Here is a 27665-nt window from a genome sequence, read left to right on the forward strand (position 1 = left end):
CTAAAGAAATCAATTATAGTTCACAAAGATATTATGCGATACCACGCGTGGTCAGTGACGAACGACGATGTACGTGTATTTAGTACTGACATAGTAAACGTATATTCGAAGCGTATTGCATTCGGTACGATTATCGAGAGACGTGCAATAAAAATAGGAAGTTGGTTCGAGTGAATCGAAGGTATTAGGAAATGAAATGTACGTATCTATACGTTATATATATATATATATATATATTACTACGTATATGTCGGTCGTCCCTACTGTACGTGTACGTATCGCAAAACGTCGCAGGCGTCGTAAAATTTAAGATGCTGCGTAGCCTAAGCAGACGCTAACGTGGAATATAAAAAAAACGAATCAAATTAAACTAAAAGTTATAATATTCTATTACTATGCATCTCGACGTTTGTTTACCTAATTCAATAATTAGTACATCCGTTTACGAATCTGCGATTTAAAAGCTGCAACGCTTCGTGTCGCCGCATCACCGGCGGCGAGTTACGCAACGAGGCTATCGAAAATAAATTGACTCGACGAAATCTAAGATTTACGAACGTTTTAGGTAAGAGAACGTCTTTTCGAAGAAGAGCACTTCTAGGTGCTGCAATGTCTTCCATTATTTGTATATCGATAATAATGTCGATTGTAAACATAAAAACACGCACCAGTATGCGCACACGTGTATGCATACGCATACGCGTATAGGTGTACACGTACCAAGCATGTTCCTTAGGTACGTGTACGCGTATATGACCGTTAGGTTATTAAACACTTAAAATTATGTAACTGAAATACGGCATAATATTATATAATAAAATCTAAATGCAACAATATAATGCGTTTTCCAGAATCTCTTTCCGTATATACTACTTTCGATCGAAGAACTTTCTGCGACCAAAACCAGGTCTCGACACGAGGAGGTGCTGTGAATGAAGGCTCATAAGGAGATAGGTGGAATTCAAGTTCCATCGATCTCTCACTTTTACATTCTTATAATCAAGATTAGTAAATTTACGAGATAGAAGGAATTCAAAACTTCTTGTTATCTAGTGGAGGAGAGTTTGTCTACTTCTAGCGCTATGTAGAGTATTGTAGAGGCCTTTAGTACCCCAAAGGTTCTGTTCACAGAGGCACCCAAAAACCCCCTTCGTTTATGTTTGTCTAAAACTTTTTGACTCTATTGAGGCAGCAGAAGAGCTTTTATTCTATAATAAAATTATTTTTATTATTAATAATCCGGGATAGCGCGAACGCAGTCCCGACTATCAAAAATTCTACGCCCGAGATATCCACATTAGGGATATTCGCAGAGGTCAGCTCAACCGTAGTGCAATGGACGAGCCTCACCCTGGAGGAACCGCCTTATTGATCACGGTAACCTCTACGCCAGGTAAGTATGCTTTCCTTCACTTCTGGGCAGAATTTATGATCTACATCGAGTACTTTTAACTGCGAGAAATTCCTTCATTCCTTTGCACCCTAGCGGCAGTTTCCTACGACAGCGTTGATATACGTATGCATTTGGAATAGGAGTCAGAGATGCTAGATTCAGCACCGGGTGCACTCCTCACACTATGCCAGATAAAGACAAACTGACACATGCTCTCTTTCTCGATTCTCCGTAGCCACCCCAAGTAATTTCGAACCGCCTCGTGGGAGGCTAGAGAACCGCCTGTTTGCGTGGAATAGTTCGTTATTGTCAACGATAGATGGCGCTTATTTTTCGACCTCGAACCCTCTGGTGCTAACACGCCCAAGTTTGTCGTGGAATAGTTCCTCTCGTCCACGCTAGATGGATTTCTCGACAAACTTGAACGTTTTAGCACCAGAGGGCCTGAGGTCGATAAATAAGCACCATCTAGCGTTGAGGGTAACGAACTATTCCACGACAAACTTGGGCGTTTTAGCACCAGAGGGTTCGAGGTCGAAAATAAGCGCCATCTATCGTTGAAAATAACGAACTATTCCACGCACTTGGGCGGCTTTCCGAAACTCTACGAGCTCGCGTACGCGTGATCTGGCATAGTGTGAGTAGTGCATCCGGTGCTGAAACTGACATCTCTGACAGGAGTGGGGAATTGGACACGAGTAAGGTGGCGATAGTACGAGCAACCTCTTGATGCATCTAGATTAGATAATCTAGTATTAAATATCCAACAATAGTCAACATGGCACGTCAGCAGCAAAATGACGTTGATGAGCTTTTCAACGTGAAAAACAACTTTTATATTGGCAATTATCAGCAATGCATTAATGAAGCACAGAAAATTAAGGTTTGTTCTTTTCAAGAATATTCTCTACGAACGCTTTTGTTCTTAACCTCAAACTTTCCACTACAACCTGCTATTTTCATTCGACTTCATCTTTCGCTTTTCATTACCTTCGTGTTGTTTCAATTTTTCTACGTTGACTCTTATTATCGAATCGTGTCAATTTTATATTTTCTTTTATACAGCCTTCTTCATCGGAGGTGACAATTGAGCGAGATACATTCCTCTACCGTGCGTACATAGCGCAACGAAAATTTCGCGTTGTGTTGGATGAAATTAATAGTTCGTCGCCGCCGGAACTGCAACCGCTAAAAATGTTAGCGAGTTATTTTGCAAATCCCAGCCACAAAGAGATGATACTCGCGGACTTGCAGCAGGCAACAAATCATATCAATTATGATAACCACAATTTTTTGATCGTCGCCGCGACCATTTATTTCCATGAGAATAATTTGGATGCTGCCCTCACGGTGCTCCGCGATTCTGAATACCTGGAATGCTTAGCTCTGAAGCTAACGATTTATTTGAAAATGCATAGAGTAGATCTGGCAAAGAAAGTATTGAAAACCATGCAAGAACAAGACGATGATGCAACTTTAACCCAGCTGGCCCAAGCATGGTTGAACACAAGCACAGGTGCTGACAAATTGCAGGATGCCTATTATATTCTTCAGGTACATGATAGTTTTTGTGTTATAAACGATTTTTGTCGTCAAGTACTTTCTTCTAATGTTATTGTATCATTCCAGGAAATGATAGATAAATATGCAAGCACAAGTATCATGTTAAATGGACAAGCCACTTGTTTCATTGGGCAATCTAAATATGAAGAAGCTGAAACAATTCTACAAGAATCATTAGAAAAAGACAGTAACAATCCAGTCACTTTAATCAATATGGTTGTCCTTTCCCAACATTTGGGAAAGCCACCAGAAGTTGCCAATCGTTACTTGAGTCAATTGAAAGAATCGCACGCAAAACACCCTTTCATTAAAGAATATACGCAGAAAGCTACAGAATTTGAAAGGCTTGCAATGCAATATTCTTCATATGCCTAAGTGGATTATGTTTTTACTATATCATTCCATGGAAGAAGTATTGCTAAAGGGTATGGTGCAAACAGTACACCTCCACTATTGACAGAAGAATGCTTATTTCACGTACACTTTTGTTCAGTTGACTTTATATGAAACGAAAACATTTTAAATAAACAAAAAAAATATTTTAGAAAAATATACAGAGTCTTAATGGAATACTTACAATAGTTCAAAAAGAAGTGATATTAATAATTGCAAAAGAGGTGTCTGTAAATATGTGTAGTTGTAACATATACATGTGTTTTTATGATAAGGTTTTCCATGATAGGAAGAATTAAAATATTATTTAATTTTTTTATTTAAATAAAACAATTTTACTGTTTCGATAATATAATCGTAAAAAGCATAAAAATTCTATTAAATTTTCATTCTAAACATTTTCTCATATTCATAAATAAATAATACAAAATTTCAAATTCATTTGTAAGTTAATTTTCATTTATGTTTCCTTCGTAAATTCACTTATAAATTAGAATTTGTTAACGGGCGAGCGTTCAACGCAGCCAAAAAATAATTTCCAAATGAATGTAAAGTTATTATTCGTTATTCGTAAATACAATTTGCCCAACTCTGCTGTCACTACTGTTACATAGAGGAGAAGTACAAAAGTTGATGTCTTTAGAAACTCTCGAACGCTAATAGAAGCACTATACTAAAACGACGTTAAAATCTGATATAATATAGATAAATTCGTTGATCATAAAACTAAAGATTATCTAGAAGTTGAAAACGAAAGCGTGTTGAAGAATTCTGTCGTCCCTTAGAAATTTATTCTCGTTTCATAGAACGATTTATGAAAACTTTTCGTCCCGTTGCGTTATGTTTGAACGAGTCGGAATTTTCGTTGGTTTTAACTAATATTTAAGAATGTTATTCTGAAAAAGCAGTGTATAGTAAGCGCCCGTGGTATCAGATTGTCATTAAGGGATCGTGGAAAAAACAAGCCTAAGCAGAGATGCCAGAAAGGCACCGAAGGTGCTCTCTCACACTATGTCAGATCATCGCGTACGTGAGCTCGTGGAGTTTCGGAAACCCGACAAAGGCAAAATGACGCATGCCCTCTTTCTCGATTCTCCGAAGTTGCCCGAAGTAATTTCGGACCGCCTCGTGAGAGTCGAGAGAGAAAGGCTCACATTTGCCTTCTCGCTCTTAACAACTGAAATCCGACCTCCCGTCAACAGGTCTCCACTGGCCTCTGCTGACCGCTGCTGACCACTCCTGGAATTTCTGACAACGTATAATGATTACTACTGACTTCTGCCAGCCTTCGCTAGCCTCTGCTGACCGCTGCTGACCACTCCTGTTATTTCTGACAACGTATAACGATTACGACTGGCTACTGTTAGCCTCTCCCAGCCTCTGCTGACCACCGCTTATATTTCTGACAACGTATAATGATTACTACTGACTTCTGCCTGCCTTCGCTGGACTCTGCTGACCGCTACTGACCACTCCTGATACTTCTGACAACGTATAACGATTACAACTTCCTACTGCCTGCCCCTGCTGGACTCTACTTGCCTCTGCATGCCTCTGCTGGCCTCCGTTGACCTCTGCTGACCGCTGCTGACCACTGCTGACCACCGCTTATATTTCTGGCAACGTACAACGATTACTACTGGCTACTGCCACCCTCTGCTGACCTCTGCCAGCATCTCCCGACCTAAGCTGGCCTCTGCCAACATCTCCCGACGTCAGCTGACCATCGCTGACCACTGCTGACCGTTGCTGACAACTTGTGACATGATATAATATAATATAATATGTTTATATGTATTAAAGTTTTGTATAATGTAAATCTATGACAATAAATGATATAATTTCAAAGTATTCAATGTGTTCTCATCATTTTTTACCGTCCTTTTCCTCTCCAAATCATTCTCTTACCTATAAGATGCGTACCACCTTCTTCGCAAGTTCACCAGCATTTTAGAAATGTTCCGGGAACTTTGGAAATCCGAATTTGACCTTGACCTTGGCACAGTTTCGAAAGTAGGCCAAGGCCATTCGAATCTTAGAAAAATTTCGGGCGCTTTGAGAATCCGGATTTGGCCTTGACCCAATTTCAAAAGTGGGTCAAGGCCATTCGAAATTTCAGAAATCTTCCGGCCGACTTGGAAATCCGGATGGCCTTGACCCAATTTCGAAAGTGGGTCAAGGCCATTCGAATCTTAGAAAAATTCCGGCCGCTTTGGAAATCCGGATGGCCTTGACCCAATTTCGAAAGTGGGTCAAGGCCATCGAATCTCAGAAAAATTTCGGGCACTTTGAAAATCCGGATTTGGCCTTGACCCAATTTCGAAAGTAGGTCAAGGCCATTCGAAATTTCAGAAATCTTCGAGCCAACTTGGAAATCCGGATGGCCTTGACCCAATTTCGAAAGTAGGTCAAGGCCATCGAATCTTAGAAAAATTCCGGACGCTTTGGGAATCAGGATTTGGCCTTGACCCAGTTTCGAAAGTGGGTCAAGGTCACCGGCATTTCAGAAAACGCTCCGGGCACTTTGGAATTCCAGTTTTAAGTAGAGAAACGGTTTCTTATAACTAAGGGAATAATGGGAAGAGGAAAAGAAAGGTAAAAGTGATGAAAACACATAGAATTCTTTGAAATTATATCATTTATTGTCATAGATTTACATTATACAAAGTTTTAAAACATGTACATCATGTTAGAAGTTGTTAACAAAGGTCAGCGTGGTCAGCAGGGGCCAGCAGAGGTCAGCAGAGGGATGCAGAGGCATGCAGAGACTAGCAGGGGCAAGCAGTAGCAAGTTGTAATCGTTATACGTTGCCAGAAGCATCAGGGGTGGTCAGCAGAGGCTGGGAGAGGCTGATAGTAGCCAGTCGTAATCGTTATACGTTGTTAGAAATATCAGCGGTGGTCAGCAGAGGCCAGCAGAGACCAGCGGAGGCAGGCAGAAGTCAGTAGTAATCGTTATACGTTGTCAGAAATATCAGCGGCGGTCAGTAGAGGCCAGCAGAGATCAGCAGGGGCAAACAGTAGCATGTAGTAATTGTTATACGATGTCAGAAGCATCAGGGGTGGTCAACAGTGTTCAGCAGAGGCCAGCAAAGGCATGCACAGGCAAGCAGAAACCTGCAAAGGCAAGCAGAGACTTGTAGGGGCATGTAGTAGTAAGTATTAATCTTTATACATTATCAGAAATACCTGCAGTGGTCAGTAGCGTACGGCAGAGGCCAGGAAAGTTCAGCAGAGACAAGCACACGCTGACAGAGATCAGCAAAGACCAACAGAGGTTAGCAGAAGTCAGTAGTAATCGTTATAGGTTGTCAGAAATATAAGCGATGGTCAGCAGAGTCCAGCAGAGGCGAGCAGTAATCAGGAGCAGTCAGTAACAGTCGCTGTATGGTGTGAAAAGTTGTCGGGAGTTCTGTACTTTTGTCAGCACTGGTCATCAGAGGTCATCTGAGGCAAATAGAAACCAGGAGTAATTTGCAGAGTTCAGTAATGCACTCTAGGAAAGGCAAGTAAAAATACCTGGGCAGTCGAGATTCCGAATCGTATGCCGTAGACGGGAGGTCGGATTTCAGTTGTTAAGAGCGAGAAAGCAAATGTAAGCCTTTTTCTCTCGAAGCGGTCCGAAATTACTTCGGGCAGCTTCGGAATAATCGAGAAAGAGGGCATGTATCAGTTTGCCTTTGTCGACTTTCCGAAACTCCACGAGCTCACGTACGCGTGATCTTCCATGTGTGAGTAGGGCACCGGGTGCTGAATCTGGCATCTCTGGACTAAGAACGACTGGCGTATATTGTCCACAATTGTTTTAATTCGTCGAAACGATAGGCAAATTTTCTCATGGCTCCTTCGGTAAGTTCCCGATCTTCTGCCCGTCGCGCCATCTAGCATCGTGTTTCGTAAATGTTTAGTGTCAAGCCGAGAAACGTCTATTACGTCGAAGAATTCGAAAATTTAAACGGGTAGGTTTCGTAGTTAGTCGGAATGCGTTAAAAGTTACAAGATCCTCTCGCGAATACCAAGGACGTGCTTGTCGTAAAATTAATACTGATTATAAAGGATCGCGAAAGAAAGTTATCAGTGGATTTCGGCGGGAGTACGGCTGCGAGCAGCACTATTTTAAACGTCCATCGTTCCTGTAATTATTCGAAAGCACCGAGAGAACGGATCGCAGCTTCATCTCCCTTGGAAAAATATCACGTTAGATCGAACCTGATTCTCGCAACATGGCGACACGATATAGGTACATGGTTACGTCCCGTTAACGTTGCTCAACGCAACAATGCTTTCGGTTTTAACGTTTTCCGTTAAAGTATTTTCCATTTTGTTGTTCCCTGTCATCCACGTCGTGCGACAATTCGTACAATTTTCGAATTCTTTGCATGCGCTGTCTGGTGCGTTAACCGCGCGACAGGTAGACTTTTTTTCACGCGAAGTACATTTTGAACGTAACCGACCGACTTTCCCGTGTACATTTGTTACCGTGATCGTGTCGTGCAACTAACGAGTTGAAAATAATGTTCTAATTATACGGTGTTGCGTTATTGGTTTAACGTAACCTAACTTTCACGAAGTCATTTGGTAGGCAGAAACCGTAGACACACTGACTTCGTTCAATCTCCGTTGGCATTCAAAGGCTTTTATGTTATTTTCCAGGAACGCGCTTCATAAATTCTAAAGCTGTACGAACTACACAACATTTTGGAAACGAGAATCGTATACTATCGAAAAGGCACAACGCCCGTACAAAAGTACTGTTTATCACTGGGATTGTACGGCAGTGAGCAACGATATAATCGGAGAAACAAGAACGCACGTATTGGAGATAATTTCGTTGTTGCAAGGAAATGAGATGCGGTGAACAAGCAGATACATGGTTCATATTTAGTTCTCATGTCAAACTGTTATCGATTTATATATTATTTATTTAACAATTAATTAGGAATGTATTATAAGTCTTCCCTGTTATTTTTTATATTAATGAGTTAAGTCGTATCTGCACCGTAGAAAATATAACAGGGGAAAAACGTTCGAGTATATTTACGATAAATGCAGAATTATCAGTGTGTTAATTTTATTTTGTACTTTGATGTAGTGTAAATTGATGTATATAATACTCGGTATATTCATACGTTATTGTACACGCGTTGATAGTAAAGCAGTTAACGGTTATAGAGTTTCTTATAGATTTAAATAGTGAATTTTGTAGCATTCTGTTCATTTATATTGACTATGTATCACACTATGTATCCACCGCAAATAATGGCGCAGATAATGGGTGGCCAACAGGCAAACGGACAGTGTCCGCCAGTTCAAACACATGCAATGCACCTTCACGGTACAAACGCGTTCCATCAGAGCGAATATACAAAGTATCGCTTGGATACATGTACACAGAATAGACACCAAATGATACAGGTATATTTTCGTGCCTGATAATTAGTATTTTACTCGTTGGTTAAATTTTCTCAAGTACAAACAGTATTCTTGCAGACAGGATCTTATCCATTGGAATTATTACAATTAATGGGCGTCGAGCTACCTTCTTTGCGACGCGTAGAGTACGTGCAGTCGAATAGCAGCGTACCTTCGGGAAATTGGCAGAGGTGTGCAAATACACCAAACAGTACGCCTATTATGCCCTCCCCGCATCATAATTTTAGACCAAACAACAACTGTTTGGTAAAAAAATCAAATTGGTACAGTAAAATTGGTAAAAGAAATTCATTTAAAGATTCGTTCGGAAACAATGAAAAGTATGGAAGCGATAGTGGGTTCAGTTCTCGTTCTCCGACACCAAATAAGTATCAAATCGATAGTAGCCAAACGGAAAGTTCGGACGAACGAGATTCTACAAATTCTTCCGTAGAACAAAACATGAAGTGCGTATTTTACGTTCAAAATGATAATTACGTAATCGTTTGATGTTCTAAATTAAGGGATTGTTTTATCGCAGGAAACCACACAAAGTACAGTCAGACAATGTTATAAATAATAGAATAATGCAATACAGCATAATTTCGGACACTCCTAGCCATCAGTTTTATCAGAATCAAAGACACGTTAATTGCTATTCCGCTACAATGACTTCATCCAGGTTCCAAGTACAAAATTATCAGAATAAAAGAAGATATCATTCAGGTAGATTTGCGTTTACGACAAACGAATATGCTCGCGCACTCGTTTTAGGAACAAACTGTACTTTCAGGGAGAAATAGTCCGCCACCTCAACGATTACAACGAAGTAAAAAATATATGGGATTGGTATCGCCAAATTATAGTTCATTCCCTACTTGTGGAATTGCCCCAGATCGATTTCTCGCTAGATCACATTTAGTCGAAGTAACTCACACGCCCGACGAACTATTGAATGGATCGGTTTGGGATAATCTTTCGAGAGACGTTTGGGCCAAGTTTATGTTTAATCAACAGACTGAAACTGTTTATAGGAACAAAATGATGCTCTGGAGATATCTTTACGTTTATATTAAGGTATTATTATTTCTCAATCGTCTTTATAAACGTGAAAATAGCGATAATATATACTTGTCTTTTCAACTAACAAATAAGTAAAGAAATAGCCATATAACTTGGTTCAACTTTATTCTATATTAATTATTATTTATAAACGCAACTCGCTCGGAGTAATCAGTTTCAAAACGTCCAATGCATTTAGACTACATTCCCAAGATACGGATTATTTTTGGTCGGATCTACGATGAATGGTTTTGGATCAGACAACAGCGATGTTGACATGTGCCTTTTGGTAAGGCATACAGAAATGGATCAGAGAAACGAAGCTATCGGGCATTTAGATCAAATACTGAAATGTCTTAAAAGATGCGGTACGTGAAGTGTCGAATTCTCGCACGCCTACGCTTGTCACGCATAATTACTATTAATAAAACGATATTTCCATTATGACAGGTTTTATAGAACAGCTGGAACTTATACAAGCAAAGGTACCAATTCTGAAGTTCCACGATTCCATACAAAATTTAGAAGTCGATTTAAATTGTAACAATGCCGTCGGTATTCGGAACACTCATCTGCTCTACTGTTATTCTCAAAGTAAGATTATTGTCTACAAGGCGAGGCATTTGAGACAGCTCATCAGAATGATTCGCTTACCTTTGTTGGACGAAAATGATTCGAACGAATTTTGCTTGATTTCAAAGGGAACACGTCTCTCGAAATTGTGCAAGAATCGTGTGAAATGAGTTCAGACGATTTGCCTTAAGTTGCCCGTCCAAAAGCATTTTAAATAAAAGAAATATTCAATCCAGACCTAATCGCTCTAAATACATTTACAGTTGACTGGAGAGTGAGACCACTGGTACTCGTGATCAAACTTTGGGCTCAATCTCAGAATATCAACGATGCCAAAAACATGACCATATCGAGTTATTCTTTGGTTCTTATGGTTATTCACTTTTTGCAGTGTACGTGCATTCTTTTTCAGTTAAACGAATATCATTGACCTCGACGTGATTGTTATTGTTCGTTGCTTACAGGTGGTGTCAACCCACCCGTTTTACCTTGTTTACATTCTCTTTACAAGGGGAAATTTACACCGCACACGGACATACATTGCATAGATATCCTGGAAAAGTTGGACATTCCAGCCTCTGTACTTCGTCCTAAAAATTGGCAACCGTTGGGGGATCTGCTCGTAGAATTTTTTAGATATTACGTTATATTCGAGTGAGTAAAAAAGAGCAGCCGTATATCGTGGTTAATTTCAGCGAACAGTATCGTACTAATGATATTTTAATCAGTTTCAATCAATACGCGATATCGGTGCGTTTGGCTAATAAAATACCGATAGAAGAATGTCGAAGGGCACGGTCCTATAAAAATGATCCCCATCAGTGGAAGTATTTGTGCATCGAGGGTGAGTGTTTTAAATAACAGAAAATACCCGTTATAAAGATAATTATGCAGCGTACGGCTGAACGTCGATTATCGAAACTAATAGAGAGACAAATTCGTTTCGATAATCGATCCAGGAACTTGCATACTTCCAAGGAGTACCCAAGACCTCAGGTCATCGATTTAATGGAAAAAAAACTCAATTCAGTTCAGATATTCATAATCAATGACATCGGTATAATGTCTTCTTGAAGAGCTAGAAGATTGTAGATATATTAAGCATTTTGTCTTCTTTGTATTCTATATGCAAATGTTTCGTTAAAATGTCGTTTGTGTGTTTAGTTTTAAAACTCAATTACGATTGTCATTTGCTATCCACGAGTCTGGCTCGTGATATTCATGTTTACGGGGCAAAATCTTCATCGCGAAAGGGTTGATTACCGTGCTTCCACAAGAAGAAGGCACAGCGTGTTTACATCCCCATTCCTGTTGCAATTCGCTGACTCGCAGGTATTGGTCAAATGACGAAGATCAATGACAGCCAATCAGCGGACTGTAGCAAGAGTGGGGATGTAAACACCGTGTGCCTTCTTTTCGTGAAAGAACGGTAGATTTCACGTAGTCATAGAAAGCCAAATCTATTGTACAAATTTTCATTAAGAATCGATGGCCACGAAAGAGTTGCGTTCTCCTTGTTAGACAATATTTGTGTGTTTACAGAGCCATTCGATCTAACCAACACTGCAAGATCGGTTTACGATCCAGACGTATTTGCAAGGATCAAACATGTATTCGATTGTACATACCAGAATTTGAAGGAACACCACGACCTGGCTAGAATATTCGTCAAGGTGGATTCCGCTTCGCCCTATATCGTAACGTAACCACGGTTTCCAGGCTAGTATAGAAGTACATGTTATCTAGGATAATTTTATATTCGAGAGCAGTTTATTTTTGCAATCGGCCTCTTATCAACCATAATCGGAGGCATACTCGACTGATATATCCTTACCACCGATGTATGAGATGAAAAGTACAATGGGGTAGTCTTTTACGCTTATCTCGAGCTAACGAGCTCATAATCTTGTGATAATAAGCCTGTGCTGGTACGCACGACGGCTCACTTGTTCCGTTATAAGATCGAACATTTTTTCTCGTTTCGTTTCCGTTCTATTTACCTTTTTTTTTTTATATAAACGTGTAATGTCACTTATTACATGAGTTTTTACACGGAACGTAAATGCAACTTCTTAATCAAAAAAGAAAAAAAAAAATAGAAAAAAAAAATGTTAAACGATGTATTCGTAAATATTCGAAATTTAACTTCACACACGTATCGTAACATGTGCAATAGCGTTCGTAGATATGAGAGGGAGTTCCGAACGTAATTGAGAGTCGGGATCGCGATAAAACCGCGAGATTAAAACGCTTTTTCATCTTACGAACATCATTGATTACCTTATTCGGAATTTGTTCAATTTGATTTCGATGCGTGTTTTTTTCAACGTTTTCTAATAACAATACGGTGCCTTACAATCGTCGGGCTACTTTAATCGAACTATTAAACATATGTAGCCCCTCGATTGAATATGATACATTGAAAAGAAAAAGATCTTAACAGAATTTCAGTTCCTCTTGACAATTACTTACAGTATAGATTAATATCTGCCTAAAACATCGAGGAAAATATCATCTGTATTTAAAAAAAATTGAAGAATGACGAGTCAATGAATTTTCGTTAGAACGCAAAAAGAGGTAAAATAAAAAGAGGTACTTATTCTTAATTGAAACTTGTAGTAACCTTAAAACTTATATTTAAAACGTACTAAAAAAAAAAGGTAACGAAAAAAAAAAAATTAAAAACGTTAAAAAGAAAAAAAAACAACTATCATTGTTCGAAACAAATAATAAAAGAAAATTTAAAAAAATTCTAATTCTATGTAAATCGACAACATCGAAATTCTCTTGAAGTACACGTATCTCAATTAATAAATAAAGAAAAAGGGAAAAAAAAAATCAAATAAAATTAGTTTATCGAAATAATTCAACGTATATTTTGTGGTGATCGAATTTGGTTACCTATATCATGTGCCAAAGTAGGAAATTAATTTTGTCTTTACGTGAAAAGAGTTTATAATATGTGAAGTCTGCTCGATCTGTATTTTAAAAGGAAAGCAGGCCAATTTAACTATGCATTTGAACATTTTGTAAAATAGACTGAACAGTACTTGGTTATGTAATTAAATTTTTGCAATGTTATTTTCCGAAATAGTGATTTGCCAATGAAAGTTCCTAATTTCAATAAAAAAAAAAAAATATATCTGAAGTCTCTAAGTTGATTTCGTTTCTAGTCTCGTTTCGACTAGTCTTCCGTGCGCTAGAAACATAATGTAATCTGTTAAATAATATTTAAAGTAATATTTAGAAAACAGGAGGCTGTGCTGACAGTATAAAAATTATTTAGTGCAATATTCAACCTTTAGGCCTGTAGAAATAAGTAGCAACCGCCAACGTCTGAATTATAATTCAGCTACAAAACTGTTGCTTCGTTAAAGATTATTTCCATAAATTTGTAAAAATTTGTTTGTTTCCAGATAGCGTTAATAACTTATATTATTCCAGAACAGGCCTAATATATTTTTCTAATTCATTATTTACTTATTTTTGTAACAAATGTAGAAGATGAAAAAAAATTAAGTACCTTCCTTCGCACAAATTGGAAACCTTGATTATCTTCCCCCTCCCTTTTTTTGTCAATTACTACGCACATGTAAGACTAAATTTTAATGTAATAATATCAAACTTTTGTAATTTTCATTTTGCCGTTAAATAAAAAATATTTATATACAGTAGTGCACAGTTCAATTTCAGCGATCTGTCTTCACTCTTCCCCCGCCATGTTGGCAAAACCTGATCTAAAGAAGGAAAGAGAATCGATTAATCGTAAAGAAGCGAAAAATCATACAATAAAGAAACATTTTACTTTTCGCAATTTTCATTTTATCATTTTAGGAATCGTATCGACGCATTGCTGGGATTTTTGCATCGATAACATTTTTATAAATATAACATGAACGTTGTGGAATGTAACGTATCGTATATTGGATGATTATTTTTTGCCATGACAGCATCTCTTTGAATCTATTCATTTCCTTCGTTAAGCAAAATATATTAGGTTTCGAACTTGATGAAATTCAAACCGTGCATTACTGTACGTACAAATTTTTTTGTATCAATCGACTATTTTATTTTAGTAGGTAAGACAATGATGAACCGATGCTTCCTTCAAATTAAATTTATTCGTTCCATAAGATTTCACAATGAATTTCCATATTATATTCTGCAGTTAGCGGTGCGCGTTGGTCGGAAATAAGAAAAGAAAACAATTTTCCGTTGCATAATAATGTTCTTTTTCTTTTTCGTCATTCTCAATTTATTCTGTGATCGATTCATTACCGCGAGAAGCCAGCACAGACAGAAAGTAGAAAACAAAGTAGCAGGGGTGTGATATACGTACGAGGGTAAAAAGAAGAACGAAACAAAAAGGAAAGCGTCTGAATAAAAGAAAAAAAATTAGTAGATAGAACGATACTTTGGTCAGTATATTAGAACGAGTAAAATACCTTGAACGCTAAACGGGACTACTCATATCGTTACGGACAATGAATTAACGTTCTTCGAAATTCAGACAATTTCTGTATATTTCAAGAGCTGCATCCAAAATGGTCTCGGCATGATTGTATCGTTAGTAGTCGGAATTAAGCTTCCTCCTCCCTTCCCCCGTATGCTCAGGGAAAAATCGTTGTCCTCGATGTTATCAACGCACGTTAAGCAATCTCTGTTTTACGAAATCTGTTCGTTAATGAGGTTCTTGTCGGTCATTTCGACTGGTACGTCCTACCAAAGAGAAACACAAACCGCCGAATCAAATTTGTTTCTCCATTATTATTGCGCTTTGTCGACCCCTGCGGTAAATAAAATATATACACGTATATGTACCGGTCTAACCAGAAAAATAGAAACTAATTAACACGATCGGAATTAGGTCGGTAGGATTCCTTATCGGATCAGCGTGAAGTCAGTGTCACGCCAAGCCTATGAAGAAGGGGGTATTTCCCTCCTTCGTGATGATGCTTCGAGTGTCGGCCTCGTACCGTTACACGACAATTCCTTTCGGCGACATTTTTCGACCGACCGATGTTTTTTTCGTCGGTAAAACGAATCCCGTGTTTATGTTACCCCCATCGTGTGATCCTGTTCTCGATGTTGTCGCTGTGTTCACGCGTTGCTTGTCGCTTCATTCGTGGTTAACGATACAAAGGTTATGATCGAAAGTGGTGTACGGGCCGCCAAAAACGACTCCAGGATCCCATGGAATCTCTATAGGCGTATTCGCTTTCATCCTTTTCTTTTTATTTTCCTTCGTTTTTTTTTTTTCTCGACGTAGTCGTTCCCACGACTACAGTGGAGTCACAAAGGTATTTGAACGCTTGCAACGATAAACTCTAATCAACAAGATATATAAGTTAAATCGAATGTTCTTAATATTGTTCCGATCATAATACGATACGAGTATCGGAATTATACCGTTGATAGTACTGCAAAACAACAGACACGCCATTGAATCAACGATTTCTATGCTTCGCAATTACAATTCGACATGTTAACGAGCAACGATAGAATTGTTGTTTTTCGTTTACTCTATTGTAGAAAAATAAAATTTTGTTCCAAATCGATAAAACATTATTCGTTGTTCTTTATCTGGATAAAAGTGCACATGTTTTCGACTCGACGCTATCGAAGAATGGTTATAAATTTAATAGTCAATCGTCGCGAACAGTTTAAGATTAACTTGGGTAATCGATTCTGACGAATAAATTTGTATCGCGTCAATTAAACAAATTTGTCCGGTATGATAACGGTTGCACCGTGTATCGTAATCGTAACAATATTTCGAGATCTTCAATGCAACTTACGTACCTTGTGCATTACAATCTGTGGCTGTAAGTGTTCGAACACTTTCGTGCGCCATTGCACCTTCGTTGGGAAATTGGAAAGACACGTAACGTATATCGATATACCAATACATTCTGCGATCTCTTTCTCTCTCGTTATATTATTGCTGGCTGTGGATCTTTCGGTTCCGAAGGTCACGGATGCTTTCGTGCCACCTGTGCCTTTGATTTTCTTTCTTTTTTTTCTTTTTTATTATTTTCGTAGAGAGAAGATTCGTGCAGTTGTGCGTTACAAATACTACGTTGGCACACTTGTCGAAATTTGGTCGAGTCACGAAGCGTTACATGTCCCGTATCTTCTTTTTTTTTTACTATTATTATTATCATCGTCTTTTTTTTTTTTTTATTTTCCATAGTTTTGACTTTTTTTTTGTTTGTTGTAATTATAGCGTCACTCGATCCCCGCGATAAAACGGTCCGTTCACGATAAGCGCGTGTCACGGTGAGTTGGTGGTGTGATTGTGTGTCGTCTCCCAGTCTTATCCCATTTTTTCCGTTGGGCGTGTCGCCGCACACTGTTACATTCAGCGGTGTTGCCATCCGGTTCCTTCCCGTCTGAAACGTATTTTGGTTTTCTTTCTTGTCGTTTGTTTACCTCCCTTGGTTTTTTCTTTTTCTTTCTTTCTTTCTTTTTTTTTTTTTTATTTTGTCTCGTTTGTTCGATGTGACGGTTATCACGGCGACGAACTCCCTTTCCGTTTTGTTATTGCTGGTTGTTTGCTTTTATTTCGTTTGCTTTTTTTTTTTCCTTGCTTGCTTTAAAACCCTCTTTAACGCCGACGACTGCGTGCATAAATACCGTACTCGATCGCCTCGAGCCGTTTTACCGTTTCGCGCAGTTAGTGATTTGTGGTTTGTTGGTTGAAGAAGAATAGGTCGAACGAGCCTTCAGTCGCTCCCGCGACGCTGCATAGCAATTGCGTTGCTCAGCCGTACGGTCTCGGCTCAGTATGGCTGGGAGAACTGTCCCCCGGCTTGTGACTGCCCAGACTGATAGAAACCACTCCGATCGCCTTGGTAAGTCGAGTCCTGCGACAGTAGACCGTCCATCTGCGACTGGAACTCCCCGACCGCGAACGAGTCCTGGGACAGCTCGGCCTGGCTCAATCCGGGTTGAGATAAACTGAATCCCGGCTGCGACATGCCCTGCGTGGTGCCCTGCGTCAGGGGCAGACCCGGCTGACTGTACGGTTGGGTGTTCTGCTCGGTTTGGCTCAGCTTGCCCATTCGCGGTCCTTGCTTGTTCTTGGAGAGCACGGCGCCCCGACGATTACGTTGATTCTGTCTCGCCTGCAACGCCTGTTGATGCTGATTGTAGAATCTCGGCGGAACGTGTGCCATGTTCATGAACATGCCCACGGGCACCGGGACGTTGTTCATCGCCGCCTGTGCCCTCTCCGGGCTGATGTAGCTGATCGTGTCGTGCGTTCTGCTGAATATGTCTAGAGGCACGTTTCTCTGATAGTATGGATTGTGGTTCTGCGTGCCGTTCACCTGGGTGCCAGATCGATCGTACACGGAACCCGGTATCAGAGCCTCTCGCGCGTCGTACATCGACGTGGACATGAAGTGCGAGCCAGGATTCGCGGCGTTGACGAGCTTCTTTGGTTTCGCAAACTGGATCATGGATTCTTTCAGGTTGTTCAACGGGCCCTCCACGAGTACCTTTTGTTCCTTGTAGAAACTGAGCAGGTGGTTCCAGAGCGGTTGCTTGGACAATACTTTCGGATTACCCACGATGATGATTCCGTATTTGGCACGGGTCAACGCGACGTTCAAACGTCTGGGATCGTTGAGGAACCCGATACCCTGATGCTCGTTGGACCGTACACACGACATGATTATTATGTCCTTCTCTCTGCCCTGGAACGCGTCCACGCTGGCCACCTCGATCTCTTGATACAGCTTCGAGTGCAACGAGCCTTGGTACTGCATGTACTGGACCAGATACGCCCTCTGTCCCTCGTACGGCGTGATCACGCCGATCTGTTCGGGCTTGACGCCGCAGCGCAAGAAACGCGTGGCTATCTTCTCGACGTTCGACGCCTCGGTTCGGTTCAAGTACGACGTACCGCTGCCGGCAATTTCCTCCTGTCCCTGGGTCACGTAGAAGAACATGGGCTTGTCGGGCGCGGGCCATGGAAAGTCGATCTTCAGCAGTTTCCTCTCGTCGGCGCACACGCCATTTTGTAACGAGCCCTCGTAGAAGAAGTTGGACGGGAAACGCGATAGATCGGGATGCATTCGGTATTGAACCTCCAATCGGAATGGTCTGATACCGAGGACGACCAGTCTCTCGAACAACGATTGCGACAAACCAGCTCTAGCGGCTTTCTTGCACATTACTACCGGGCCCAATTGGCAGTGATCACCGACGAGAATCAGCTGTTTCGCGCCAAGGACCACAGGCACCATGCACTCAGGTTCGGTGGCTTGCATGCTCTCGTCGATGAGAATCGAGTGGAATTTTAGTCTGTGCAGCCTCGGGTCACCGGCACCCACGCAAGTGCAGCAAATCACGTCCGCTGCCTCCAACAGTTCCTTCTCCGCTGCCTTTTTCAACAGTCTGTATCGTTTCTCGTCGACGCTGGACAGTTCGCCGGTCTCGTCCTTCAGCTGTTGCAGCTTCTGCAGCTCTGTGTTCGTTTCCATGTTCTTGATTTGATTGTGAAGAGCCAAAAAGCTCACCGGCGAATCGATGGCCTCGCGCGACTTGGCGCAAAGCCTAACCACCTTCAAATTCGACTTGTGTATCTTTTCCGTGAGCTGGTCCACGGCCGTGTTCGATGGAGCGCACACCAATACTGGTCCACCGTTTTGTTTCACCAGTTGGTATACTATGGTGGCGCTGGTTACGGTTTTACCCGTACCGGGCGGCCCTTGGATCAGGGACAACGGTCTCTGAACCGCGTGCTTCACGGCGTACACTTGGGACCGATTCAAGTCGGGTAAGTTCGGGGCACTGAAGTGCTTCGGAAGGTGACAACGGAATAGCACTTCCTCCACTTCGTGTCCCAGTAATCTGTGATATATGTAAGCGGACACGGAAGTGTCGTCCACCGCAAATTTTCGTAATGCTAACTGCATGCTACAATGGGAGAAAAGATTATGTGTTATACATTATTAGAGGTACATAGAACGTCTCACCTAAACCATCTAAATATTTCCTCCACAAAACTAAAAAAACTCGAGTCTAAAATACATAGCTTATTTAATAAAAACTTTACCAGCATTGGTGGAGATATTTAGGCGGCCTGGTATAGGCGAGACATCCTGTAGAAGTTATCGAATAATTAGCTATTTTTCAATAGTAACAAAGAGTTCCTGAACAATATAGATATTTATGACGATGTGAAAAATCTCATTAAGTCAAAGTTACACCTTATTTTAAGGTACGCACGCGCGAAGACGTTAACGAAATTAATAAACGAAGAATGACCACCGAATTTGCCGATTTTTTTAGAGTTAAACGAAACTAGAAAAATCTATGATTATATTATTTCCTAATAGACACTTACCGGTCAAAACTGGTACTTTTCCAAATAAAGTCAACGACGAAGTTGCTCATACATTCCGTCGGAGCGCCGGAATTATTTTTCAATTCGATGCCGACTTCCTCTCCGTAATTGTCGGGAATTTTTATTACGTGCCCAATGCCTGACCAGGGCTTGTGAAGTTCACCCAAATATCGAAGTCTTAATTCATCCCCGTGCATCAGTTTCATATCGCCGTCAGTTTTCGCCAACATAAAATACGCGATCGTCTTTTTGTTCAGGCCAACGTCCCACCGGACTTCGATGTTTTCTTGAGTTTGAGATTCCTTCAAACGTTTATCGTAATCTGCCTCGAGCTTTACCAGAGGACCGAATATGTTTTGATATTGGTATCCGTCTTCGTACCGCAAGAGCACTTGTTGCGGTTCTTCGTCCACTCCGGGTTTTTCAAGGTCTTGGAAAGTCGCGTCCACGTTATCGCGCCACAGTTCTTCCAATTTGTTAATCTGTTGGGCGGAAATCTGTCTGGCTCGTAATTGTTCCTGTTCGGACGGAATTTTTACCAACCACGCTAAGAAACTGCGATCCTCGATCAGTGGTTTCCATTGTTCTTGATCCCTAGTAAATTTAAAGAAAGCATTGAAAGTTACAAAACCTCATTATATTTCTGGTTTTCCTTTAACGCGTCGATTGCCATTAGTAGTAAAAGATTATGTATAAAAAATACAATTTTCAGATTTCAGCAACAGGTAACAACACTGCGGATCGAATCTTCGATCGATTTATGGACGTATAAATAACTTAGAAATAATTTCTTTTTCAACAGATAAATAAAATTCGGACAACAGAGAATCAAATAGACACGCTTACCAGTTCATGTCCTTCAAGGAACTTTGAGCCGCGCAAGGTTGCCTGCAAAGTAACACAACAACGGAATCTGCCTTTGCTGGAATAAAGCCAAGAACAAAGACGTTCCTGACAGCACAAGAGTAACATTCCAGAACAGTTTCTCCCAATGGACCGTCTCTGTAAAGTAAACAAATTATAGAATAGAAGATTATCGATAACAGGGTGTAGTAGTAAAACTATATAGAATAGAATGCAGTACCTGTGCAGAGTGACTTCCTTGTGTTTGGCTCGGACAAGGTGATTAATAATATGCGAACCAGATGTGTTTCCACGTCCGTTACAGAACCATTTACGACAAACATTGCACATAACGACGCATGATGCTTCGTGAATTCCACAGTATTTACATGCATGTTCAGGCAAGTCACGATTGTAATATGCCTCCTCTTCTTCTTCCTCAAACTGTAATTCGGCAAGACTCTGTGCTGCTCCGGATATCTTCAAGTCCAAAGACGAGCCAACACTGGTTCCATTAACCTGCATAAGAATTGTACATATGGTAAATGGACTAGATATTAACTCAAAAATTTTACACTGTTATTATGTTCAGTGCTGCCATTTCTTTTGCGAAGACAATACTCCAAATCATATTTTTAACGTTTTTTAAGTAAACCAATATAAATCGTTATCGTTAGCATTCCCGTATACAGTAAAACGCTAATTATAAAATAACGTAAGCACGAACTAAATATACAACTCTTGCAATTATTGAGCACATTATCTATATGGATAAACATGAGTTGTTCGTCTAATATAATCTACCGTTTGTCCGTAAAAATAAGTAAATACGGAACTGAAGCGATCATAATACGGGCCGATCGTCTTGCACAACAATGCGAAACAAAATTCTGCTCGGGTATCACCTAACCTCTTGGCGTCGAAAAAATCGTTGGAAAAAACCGATTACGAGGAACAGGAAACACGTTCACGATTCGTTGGGCATCGAAACGCAATCGTGCTTGGGGCAAAGCTATCGCGGCCAAACGACGCAGATTTCGAGAGAAAAAAAGTCCGAGTCACGAAAGCAAGGCGGAGGCGTGAACTTACGCCAGCCCTACGTCGCGCGTTGGAATTTACAGCGAGCACCGTAAACGAACAAGGTTAGGTGGTTGCGAGCCGCACGGTCGCGGAAAATTGAAAGATCTCCGGACAACGGGCAATGGGGAAACGAAAACGCAGGGATAGGTTAGAAGTCGAGCTTAAGGGAACATATGACGAGTCAAAAAAACCAACCTGTACAGGCTGGCTAGGTTGACTTTGTACAGCATCGTGCTGGGAGGCCTGAGTTTGACTCGGCGACGGTAACGTGAAGTCCGTGAAGTCGAATTCGCTGCCTTGCGTATCGGCTCCGATCAAATCCGCTTCCTCCGTGTCGAGGAACGTTAGGGTCTGACTGCTAGGCCCGTACGCGTCGACGCTCATCCTGGTACGATACTCGTACGTCCTTTTCGTGTCCCGCGATGGATAAACTGCACCGCGGTTCGTGTAATCAGCGAACACCGTAGCCCGCGATAACGCCGCAGCCCGAGTACGCTCGCGAAACAGATCTTAAGGGCGAAACGGAAACCACCAACGTGTACGAAGTGAACGGTTAATACTTTCGACGAAAGTGGCCCAGAGAATCCTACGCCATACTTTTTCTCGCGCAAGCCTCGCGCCCACCAACACCGACACGAGTTACACACAACTAACTTTTCTTCTTTGCGCTCGTCGCGTGTTACGTCATCAGCTGATCTCCAAGTGCGTCGAGAGAGAGAAGGTTGGAGACTCCGGCGATTTCCCCGCTCAAGATACGTCGATTGGCGGCTTTTTCGCGATTCGATCCTCCGTGCCGATTCCTCTTGAAAATATTTATCGGTCAGGAGTATACGATAACGGATATACATTTGATCGCGGCACAGTAGATGGCGACACCGATACGCAAGAGTGAACCGTAGACCGTTGGCGGGAAAAGCACATACGCAGTATGCTAGGCACACGCCTGATCTTCCTCATAGAGGGAATTTTCTCCCATTTATACGATTTATCCAGAGTTTCATGATTTTTTTAAAACAATTTATTCGTAATTATACGAATTATGACTGATACTGCGTCTGGGTGTGAAAAAGTTTGTTTAAAGAAGCCTTAAACGATTCCGACCAAAACGATAATGATAATCATGAAAAAATAACCTTACTCTTCTTTCCATCTTTACATCCTTCTCAATTCCACACTATCCCAAATGTAAGTGATGTGGTGGTTAACGTGTTAAGACAAAATAAAGTTACTCAACCATTGCTGTAAAATCTTTTTTATGATAGTAGTATTTTTTTTTTATAAATTACCTAAATTCGACGATCGATCCAACTGAAGGGACTTTCAGGTGTTGGGAAGAGAAGGAATATGAAAATTGCCTTACCGATTAATTTATTGTCGAGTTTTTGTCTATTTACGTGCATACACGAACGTAATAGTAATCAAAACCCTATAGCTACAATAAAAATAATAAATACAAAGTTTACTATATACAAAACACTTATCGATTCGAACTCCTATCAATTTTTCTGTATCATCTAGTAGCAGTTCGTGATTGTTCAATACAATTCGCGTTCGATTAAATTACTTTTATAATATTTATATCGACTTTATAATATATCTCTCAAAATAATACCTCCTTAACACACACACGCACACACATACTCATATCGTGCAATATACACAATGAATCTCAATTCGCTTCCAAATATTTTGTGTATATTTTACTCACTTTGTTGCATCGGAAGTCGACCGTTATAGGTTAGTGTTATTAAAGTGATTGCAGCAATTAATAAACTCTAATATTTAACATCATCGTACTACTGTTTAAATTCAACTACTGAGAAGAAATAGTAATCGAAATAAGCTAGTTTCATTTCGTCATTAATGTTTCCAGATATACAACAATTTTACATCCAGACATACAACGGCGCGGAATATTCCACTTCCTAACGCAAATGCTTGAACTGTATCGTTTGACGCGGGAGATTGATGTTGGTAAAAAAATGACGCGTCTAATTGCGACATATAAAAATATTTATGAGATCAGTCTTGCTACGATACACCGATTACAACTAATCGATTTAGGTCTGCTCGATCGTGTACGTGTTTTGAACACGTTTGATCGTTCTTACAACGTGTGAAGCAAAGTTGACCAATGTTACGTTGAATTCTTTCGACCGTGCAATTAATGATCACGATTGAGATGTGAAATTAGTCGTTTCATCTTCAATTGGTTCGTCGATCGTGAGAAATAGATCGTAATGTACGTAATAATTTATCTCACGACGACTTTGTACGTCGAGTTACAACGATGGACGTATGGAGGCGCCATATTGTCGTTCCACGCAGCCACATTGTACGACACGTATTTGCAACAACCTAACGTACTTTACAATTATCGTTCGAACCAATTGTAAACTATACAACCTACAATTTCTTTTAGTCACCCACGTGCACGTTTTGCACTCCAAATTAACCCTTTTGCATCATATACAAGGTGAATTTGATTTGCAATAAGGTACATATGATCTGCAAAAGGATTAATTTGGAGTGCAAAACCAGTATGGATAACGTGATAGTCAAAGTATTAAATATCGTTGAGTTTCAAATAAAAATTATGGCGAAGGAGAATTAACGGTTAATTTCTTCAATTGGTAGAGTCAACTTCAGTTACAATACTAATCGTTTCAGATTATTTCCGTCGTATAGCCGACACCGATGACAAATAATTCAAAACAAACTGTTTTTCTCTTCCAACCGAGTTTATCGCGGTTCTATAAATGTTTACATTTGAAGAACAGTATCACGATAAATAATAAACCGTGTTATTCTCCTAAAGTCCTTGAAACCTTGTATTTCGCATCGTTAGCAGCTCTTTTTTAGCTCCCTATCATCACATTACAAAAATGGCACGTATCTGTATTCTACCAAGGCCTCCATTCCTCATTGCTAAACTGTATTCGTTGCCTATGATGGAGAAGAAGATGAATTCCAATGAAAATCTTCTTAGAATTGGTTTGAAAACCCTGGGTCATCGATCCTGGATCATGAGGTCCTACATAAACGGTCACTGACCGACAAAATATGTCCTTTCTCAACTGCCGATCGCCTCACATTCGTGCCCAATAGACATCGGCAGAAGAGGGTTCAACGAATCTATAGTCAGTATTGGGGGTTCGGTGAATTCCTCTGGAAACTGGTCTGCTGGTTCTGTTGTAACGGTCCCGCCGGGCTAGGTCTGCCTTGGTCGCGGTATTGAGGCGGTCCAGGTGGTCCGTTGGGCTGTCCAGATGGTCCAGGAGGTGGTCCGGGCACTTTGTTGTAGTTGCCTCGCGTAGATCCTTGGTAACTTCCGTACGCCGAGTCGTCGCTGCGTCTGGAAATATGTCCGTACATGCTTTCAGGTCTTCTGGAGTTGGCGGCATTGTCAGAGGTGGCAGTCAGCGTGCCGTTTTGGTGTTGCGGCTGTTGTTGTTGCTGCTGCTGCTGTTGTTGTTGCGGCGGTGGCTGTGGTTGCTGCTGCTGCTGCTGCGGATGGTGATTCTGTCCCGAGGGCTGGACATTCGGTGCCGATTGGGGCGAGTTCTGGCCACCCGGAGGAGGGGCAGGTGCGCGTCCGTATATACTAGATCCCGTGGACACGCCGTAGATCCCATTCTCGCGGGTGCTCAGACTCGTCGAGATCCCCCTGATCCCGTAGATGCTCTGCGTGCATTGTTGCAGTTGATTCTGCATGTTCTGATTCGTGCTGTTGTGATTCTGCGTGCTCTGGGCCTGCCCGGTCGGCACTGTTTGCTGTTGACTGCTCTCCCTGGAGTTCTGCGACCCTGTTTGGCCGATTCTGATGGGGTACAGGCTCTGAGCGGGCACCAGAGGTCCCGGTTTCGGGATCATCAAACCGTCCCGAGTCCCGGTGGTGGACTTAGCGTACACGCTCTGCGAACGATTCAGATTCGCCCTGGTCAAGGGCGGGGATTTGCAGTAGAGCGACTTAGTGCCACCGTAAATCGACTCGACGCGTTCCAGGGCGGACGGCGGTGCGCTGTAGATCGACGCAGATGCCCCGGCCACTGGACGATAAGTGGCGTACGCGCTAGGGAATTTCGGTCCGGACGGTTTGTCCAGATCATCGTACGTATCCTCGTCCGACCTTATCGACGAGTTGTCGCCGTCGTCCATGTCGCGCGGATCTCTCGTACGCCTCGGGCTCAGCACATACTCGTGCAACAGAGCGGCTACCGCGCTTCCGGACAACGGTCCCACCCAGTATACCCAGTGATTGTCCCATCGGTTGGTCACGAACGCTGGACCCAGAGCTCGGGCAGGGTTCAGAAACGGACTCTAAAAATAAAACGAACGAAATTAGTTATCAGTGCACGGGTCTCGAACATAATCAAGCCTTACTTAATAGAATCATCCATTCCTTTCTAAAAACGAATATAATCACAGATTTCTGGCCACACAATATATTTGCGGTAAAGAATTTTTTTCTCAAAAGTGCACAGGATTTCGGGGATATATGTATTCACCAAAAATAATTTTTTCAGAATGATTTGAAATTTTTTTATTTAATTTTTTAATAACTTTTTAACGAAGCCTCCATCAACAAATTGGTATTCTTGATTTTCGTCTTATTTTGACCTCCAGAATCTACTATTAAAATTTTTCCTAGGAATGGCCGAACACCCTGTACATACAGTATGCACATGTCCTTATTAAATAAATTGCAAATCTTATAGGGGAAAAAATCAAAAACAATATTAGTCCTATAGGTCTAGTCGGAAGTTGATCAGCATTAACGAACAAGGACTCTCCTCGGCTCGGGGTACAAGGCGCCTGGCCGTTTAACGCGCATAACCGGTGGTTTCGCGTTCGTTTCTCTTTTTTTTTCGAGCCGTATTGTACACGTGTTCCGGAGCAGGTGGGATCAGGATCGGTTCTCCTCTCTCTTTTTTTCATCAGTCTTACTCTGGCCCCGTCTCTGCGCTCTTTGGCAGCCTCTCTCGGTCTTTCTCATGGGCGACTGCAGGTGCTCTTTAAAGACGCAAACGTGGATCCGATTCGAAAAGAGATCGAGAGACGCTTTGGATGTAGACCGGTTGGTAGAACGAGGGAACTGTCCAGGGGGATAAAGGGAATTCGTACTGGAGACAGGGAGGAATAAAAAAGGTAGCTGCTTTTATAGACGCGGCGATATAATGATTTTTTTCAATGGTCAGTCCGTACTCTGATCGAACGTGGTTCCAGGGAGAAGGAGCTTACCGAGACCAAGGTGGCCGCCGTGTATGCTGCGGCCAACACTCCGGCTGGTTTTGAGGTCATGGAGATTGATAGCGACGGTTTGGTCGATTCCGAGGTAAAATGGGCTAAGACGATCAGCACCGAAAGCGCAAGTTCCACCAAAAGCCTCTCGATGGCGCCCCCGAGGCGACCCGGGGACGTAAGGGTTTGCGTATTGGAAGGAGCGGACACTCTGCGAACAGAAAAAAATTGTTAATGTTAAAAAAAAGTATAATTTATCGCCTTAAACTATTTTACTTCACTTTCACCTTCTATACTTAAAGTTACGATAGGAATGTATATTCTAATTAATAGAAAAATCGCGATAAAAATAAACAGAATTTTCAATGAAAATATGTGGAATCAATGTCCATAAATATAGGGTTAAAATACTTCTAAAGTTACACGTTCAAAGAATCTAACATAACCTTACAAGCATAGGACAGTTGTAAGAATTTTAAGTCCATTGGAAGAGGTAAAACGACGATTTTTGGATCAAATTGTTTTAGTAAAGTTTCGAATGTAAAAGTTTGAGTTACAACGAAAAGGATTATTGATCGGTTTCCCGATAATCGAGCCTCGCATATGGCATTCGCCGTGACAGCGATATAATATACGATGATTTTCCTATTGAAAGTTGCGCCAATAACGACACCAGGCGTAAAAGCCCCCTGCGGCAAGTCGATCCCTGTGGTGTAATGTTTATATTAGCCGGTGCATCCTCGAGCCCCT

At 41.2% G+C, this 27665-nt stretch overlaps 4 protein-coding genes and 1 non-coding gene across 9 annotated transcripts in view; 2 read left to right on the forward strand and 3 right to left on the reverse strand.

Moving 5' to 3' along the window:
- Positions 1-1239: 1239 nt before the first annotated feature.
- Positions 1240-1401, reverse strand: LOC143348669 (U1 spliceosomal RNA). Its single transcript, XR_013080813.1, has one exon. It is a non-coding gene; the product is annotated as a U1 spliceosomal RNA (small nuclear RNA).
- Positions 1402-2076: 675 nt separating this feature from the next.
- Epsiloncop (coatomer subunit epsilon) lies at positions 2077-3508 on the forward strand. The gene is made up of 3 exons (XM_076776498.1): positions 2077-2276; positions 2459-2947; positions 3023-3508. Exons 1-3 carry the CDS (start codon positions 2172-2174, stop codon positions 3329-3331), a joined length of 903 nt encoding a protein of 300 aa, XP_076632613.1. The 5' UTR covers positions 2077-2171; the 3' UTR covers positions 3332-3508.
- A 3758-nt stretch (positions 3509-7266) lies between these two features.
- LOC143348604 (poly(A) RNA polymerase gld-2 homolog A) lies at positions 7267-14456 on the forward strand. 4 transcript variants are annotated; one of them, XM_076779068.1, is made up of 12 exons: positions 7267-7589; positions 8003-8222; positions 8618-8764; positions 8840-9228; positions 9303-9487; positions 9555-9838; positions 10023-10191; positions 10274-10417; positions 10660-10788; positions 10861-11050; positions 11125-11240; positions 11939-14456. In XM_076779068.1, the coding sequence occupies exons 2-12, from the start codon at positions 8220-8222 to the stop codon at positions 12100-12102; spliced, it is 1920 nt and encodes a 639-aa protein (XP_076635183.1). In that variant the 5' UTR covers positions 7267-7589; positions 8003-8219; the 3' UTR covers positions 12103-14456. The 4 variants fall into 4 exon arrangements, with proteins under 4 accessions (XP_076635183.1, XP_076635184.1, XP_076635181.1 ...); XM_076779069.1 differs by having other exon boundaries at positions 8844-9228; XM_076779066.1 differs by having other exon boundaries at positions 8003-8764.
- Positions 14457-14498: 42 nt separating this feature from the next.
- Positions 14499-22554, reverse strand: Upf1 (Upf1 RNA helicase). The gene is made up of 5 exons (XM_076779065.1): positions 21870-22554; positions 20836-21113; positions 20598-20753; positions 19752-20345; positions 14499-19321 (listed from the first exon to the last, which is right to left on the reverse strand). Exons 1-5 carry the CDS (start codon positions 22056-22058, stop codon positions 17179-17181), a joined length of 3360 nt encoding a protein of 1119 aa, XP_076635180.1. The 5' UTR covers positions 22059-22554; the 3' UTR covers positions 14499-17178.
- Positions 22555-23035: 481 nt separating this feature from the next.
- The window catches only part of Bib (MIP channel family protein big brain), a 35322-nt gene continuing 30692 nt past the window's right edge, over positions 23036-27665 (reverse strand). For both annotated transcript variants that reach the window (XM_076776967.1, XM_076776966.1), the window contains 2 exons: positions 26916-27126; positions 23036-25994 (listed from right to left, as the gene is read on the reverse strand). In XM_076776967.1, the coding sequence (XP_076633082.1) occupies positions 24816-25994; positions 26916-27126 (1390 nt within the window). In that variant the 3' untranslated portion in view covers positions 23036-24815. The remainder of the gene's footprint in view (positions 25995-26915; positions 27127-27665) is intronic.

The sequence above is a fragment of the Colletes latitarsis genome, chromosome 11 (genome assembly GCF_051014445.1).
Source record: "Colletes latitarsis isolate SP2378_abdomen chromosome 11, iyColLati1, whole genome shotgun sequence".
Classification (NCBI taxonomy): Eukaryota; Metazoa; Arthropoda; class Insecta; order Hymenoptera; family Colletidae; genus Colletes; species Colletes latitarsis.